Source organism: Balaenoptera ricei, chromosome 19 (assembly GCF_028023285.1).
Source record: "Balaenoptera ricei isolate mBalRic1 chromosome 19, mBalRic1.hap2, whole genome shotgun sequence".
NCBI lineage: Eukaryota > Metazoa > Chordata > Mammalia > Artiodactyla > Balaenopteridae > Balaenoptera > Balaenoptera ricei.
In genome coordinates, this window is record NC_082657.1 from 647,461 (window position 1) to 651,912 (window position 4,452).

Below are 4,452 nucleotides of genomic sequence, written 5' to 3' on the forward strand. Positions count from 1 at the left end.
GATTGGGAAATATAAATGAGATTAGTGCAGCTGTGTTTGACAGCTGGTAATTATGAAAACTAGGATTCTATCTTTCCAAAGAGACTGAGAGACAGAGGCCTAATTGATCCTGATGCTTACATTTCAAAGGATTAGCTCTCAGGTCTTTGAGAAACATATATACAATTATAAGCTCTTCTTAGTAAATGCTCAAAAAAAGAGGCTGGGGGCGGGGTGTCATTCATCAAGTTTACTTAGAAGTAATAGTAAATTCTCCTGGCAGATTAGAGTGTATGGTACATGTGTGCATTACATTGTGTGTAACAAAAACACTGAAAAAACTCAAGACATGTTCTTCAAGTACTGAAACCAATTATTCCATAAAGCAGTCACTCAAGAATGAGTAAAATGGGTATCTGTTGTTTCACTGTCCTAGTCGTTAAAGAAAAGGAAAATAGCCAAAACTAATCAAAGTATAGGCTTAAGAGGGAATTCCCCGGCAGTCCAGTGGTTAGGACTCGGAGCTTTCACCGCAAGGGCCCAGGTTCAATCCTTGTTTGATGAACTAAGATCTTGCAAGCTGTGCAGCGCAGCCAAAGGGGGAAAAAAAAAAAAGAATAGGCAGAAGATAAAAGGAGACATTTTACCAAAGATAGCAAATATAAATCTGTAAGGACGCTAATCATGAATTCTGTGGAAAATTCAATTCAAACTGTGAGAGAGCACGGCAACCTCATTAAGAGTTAAAATAAAAAACCACTGACCAACTAAGTATTCACTAGGATGTAGAAGAAATGGAACCTTCATACAAGTACTGTTACAAATACAAAAAAAAAAAAAAAAAAAAACCCAACATGGTAAATCACCTATACTCCAATAAAAATCAAAAAAAAAAAAAAAAAAGGAAAAAGTACAATGTTTAGATAGCAATTTGTTAGTTTGTTCAAAAGCTAAACGTTCACCTACTTTGTGACTCAAACACTGCAATCTAATTTTTGGACCAAAAGATAAAGGAAACAAATATCCATATTAAGAACTGTACATGGGGTCATGAGGATTAAATGAATCCTCCCCATAAAAAAAAAAAAACTGTACACAAACGCTTGTACTAGTTTATTTTCAACAGTCAAAACTTGGAATTACCCAAATAGCTATAAACAGGTGAATGGATAAATACTGTTATATCTAATGGTAAGAATATTACTCAAAAAAACAGAAAAAAAAAAAAGAGCTCCTCATTTAACATCATTGATGAATCTCAAAATAATTACAAAACACAAAACCAGGAAAAAACAAAGGTAAATATTTTAGGATTCCATCATGTAAATTATAGAAATCGTAAAGATATCTATTACAAGGGAAAATAAATCAATGGTTGCTTGGAGGGCTGTGAAGGGCAGGGACAGACAGATTATAAAAGGAAATCAGGCAAATACATGGTGACACATATGGTCATTACCATGACTGTGATGATGTTTTCACAGGTATCATGTGTATGTCAAAACTTATCAAATACTTCACTTTAAAAATGTACAGTTCTCTACACGTATATTACACCTGAATAAAGCTTTAAAAAACACTTCAAGCTAAGAAAATCTGTACGTCCCACTTTTTTGGAAAACAGTTTTGGCAACCCTATACTTGCTCCACCACCTTTCTAGTCATGCCCTCTGGGGGTCAGTCTTGCCTCAGTGGCAGCAAATACTGACGAGTAATAAAGGACATTTCCACTTCAGTCAACAGGAATGCTGGCTGGCTCACAAGAGCCACATCCCTGGACTACTTTTCTCTACCTTTTCCTGCCTGTGCAACAATGGCCTTAAGGCGAACACTTCAGGTCAGCTACAAAATTCCACAGAACGTTCCAATTATCTCTTCTGACAATGACCTCAGCTACACAACACAAACCTGCCTGGAGGTCCTGAGATTTGTGTACGCGCTGATCCTGCACATCGGTCATTATCACAAAGACATCTGTGGATGCACTTTTAGAAGAGGCACATTCCAATGAGCTGGCTGCTGTCTCCTCTGCTCCCTACTAACCCAGTTTCTGTAGCAGTTTCAGTTTCCCCTGGCCCCTATAGTCTTACAACCAGTGACTGTCACCCATGGAATTGTGGACATCAGGGCACATGCTGTTTGCAAGACCATGGGAGGAGATGCCTCTCAACAGTGCTGACACCTCCTGTGATACCCGCTGTGAACAGGGGAAAAAATTCATGCTGCTCCAAGAACTTGAGGTTGTCACATCTTACTCCTCTTCAGGGTGATGTATGAGTCTCCTAAAACTCATAGCATCCAGGCTTCAAATGAGGACCAAAAAGCCCTGCCCTCTCTCCTACGACTTCACTGGCACCAATGCAAATTTGGCCAAAAACGGCAAGCCACTTTTTGCCATCGTACTATCCTCCCTGAGGCCCATGCCGGTGGAGCCCAAATCTCCTTATAAAAAACCTCCTGCAGTACAAAGAACTCCCAAAACAAAACAGGCCTTAAACATTAAGGCACCCGCATTATACAAACCAAAACAATGTGTGGCACACAGTTTGGGTTGGTGACTTGCTAGATGGAAAAACTTATCATGTGAGAACACGTCCCTGAAAAGGGTTGTCCTTCTCTGCACATGGTCAGCTGAATTCTTATGATATTCTCTGGGCCAACATTCCTTCAGGCTTTTGTACACGTAGTCAGAGAGAGGGGAACACCAACCCCGAAGGGACTGACCTACTCCTAGTTTACTCCAACACTTGGAAGAACAGAGGTCAGTTTTCCTGAGCACACTGGGCTGGTGACTGATGCACACCGTGTGGACTTGCCAGGCGATACAGGTAAAATAGCCACAGAAACGGACAGTGACATAAATCTGGGAAAATCTCTGGACAGGTTACAAAGTGCAGTATAGCCACAAATGCTTCCCACATAACTGAAACTTAAGGGGTATCTCCCCCTGTGGATAACTGGATGTATGAGATTGAATTCAGATGGGTGGCTCCTCAGTTTCTTCCAGGGTCGTTACCCTGAACAAGAAAATTACACATTTCCTTGCACATTCAAGGCCTTTCTCCAGTGCAAATCCTACCATGTATAATAAGGTGAATTATTTAGGAAAGAGTTTCTCAAATTCCCTGCACGAATAAGGCTTTGCTTGTGAACTCTTTGAAGATAACAAAGGGTGGAACTAGTGGTAAAGGATTTCCCACATTCACCACACATTTAAGGCCTTTCACCTCTGTGAACATGGATATTGAAGGAGTGCAGAGCTCTGGGGAAAAGATTTCCCACATTCACTACCCTCATATGGCCCCGATCCTGTGTGAACTCTCTGATGATAACGGAAACCAGACCTAGATGAAAAAGATTTTCCACATTCACTGCATTTATAAGGCTTCTCTCCAGTGTGACCTCTACAGTATTCAAGGAGAGAAGAATTTGCTCTAAAGGACTGCCCACATTCTGTGCGCTCATAAGGCCTTTTGCTTGTGTGAATTCTCTGATGTTCATGAAGGACAGAATTACAGGGAAAACATTTCCCACATTCACTGCACTCATAAGGCCTTTCTGCTGTGTGAACTCTCTGATGATTATTGATGTTGGAACCAGAGAAAAAAGACTTCCCACATTCACGGCGCTGATAAGGCCTATCTCCAGTGTGAACTCTCTGATGTTCAGTAATCACAGAGCTCTTGGAAAAAGACTTCCCACACACACTACACTCATATGGCCTCGATCCTGTGTGAACTCTCTGATAATAACAGAGGCCGGACCTAGATGGAAAAGATTTCCCACATTCACTGCACTCAGTATGAACTCCCTGATGATAACGAAGGTTCCTCCTACTGGTAAAAGATTTCCCACACTCCCTACACTTATAAGGCCTTTCTCCTGTGTGATCCAATGATAATAGAGGCCAGGGTGAGAAGTATAAGATTTTCCACATTCACTGCATTCATAAGGCCTTTTTCCACTATGAACCTTCCAGTGTTGAGTGAGGTAAGATTGATGACTAAAGGATTTCCAACATTCACTGCACTCAAAAGGCCTTCCTCCTGTGTGAACTCTCCAGTGTACAATGAGGTAAAATTTTCGTCTAAAAGATATCCCACATTGAGTACACTCATAACGCCCTTCTCCAGTGTGAACTGTCCGTTCTCGAACTATGATGGATCTACAGCTAGGAAACTGCACACACTCACTGCACAAGTAACAATTTTCTCCAATGTGTCTTCTCCAGGGATAAATAAGGACAAAGTTTTAGTTAAAGGATTTTCCACATTTGCTGCACTTGTACTTCCTTGATCCAGTATGAATTCTTCGATGCAGATTGAGGGTTGAGGTTCGCCTAAAAGATTTGCCAGACTCACCACACACATGAAGCCTTTCTCCAGTATGCACTCTCTGGTGCACAACAAATGAGGATTTGCACCTGAATGTCTTCCCACATTCACTGCACACAAAACAATGTCTTCCAGGGTG

The 4,452-nt window shown here is 41.0% G+C and overlaps 1 protein-coding gene across 1 annotated transcript; it reads right to left on the reverse strand.

Annotated features, from left to right (window-relative positions):
• Positions 1 to 1,215: 1,215 nt before the first annotated feature.
• LOC132353881 (zinc finger protein 132-like) lies at positions 1,216 to 4,227 on the reverse strand (the record flags this gene model as incomplete). The annotated part of the gene is given in 2 exon segments (XM_059905378.1): positions 1,216 to 3,873; positions 3,876 to 4,227. Coding segments are annotated over 2 exon segments (1,023 nt in total), but the record flags the coding sequence as incomplete, so codon positions are not given.
• Positions 4,228 to 4,452: the final 225 nt, after the last annotated feature.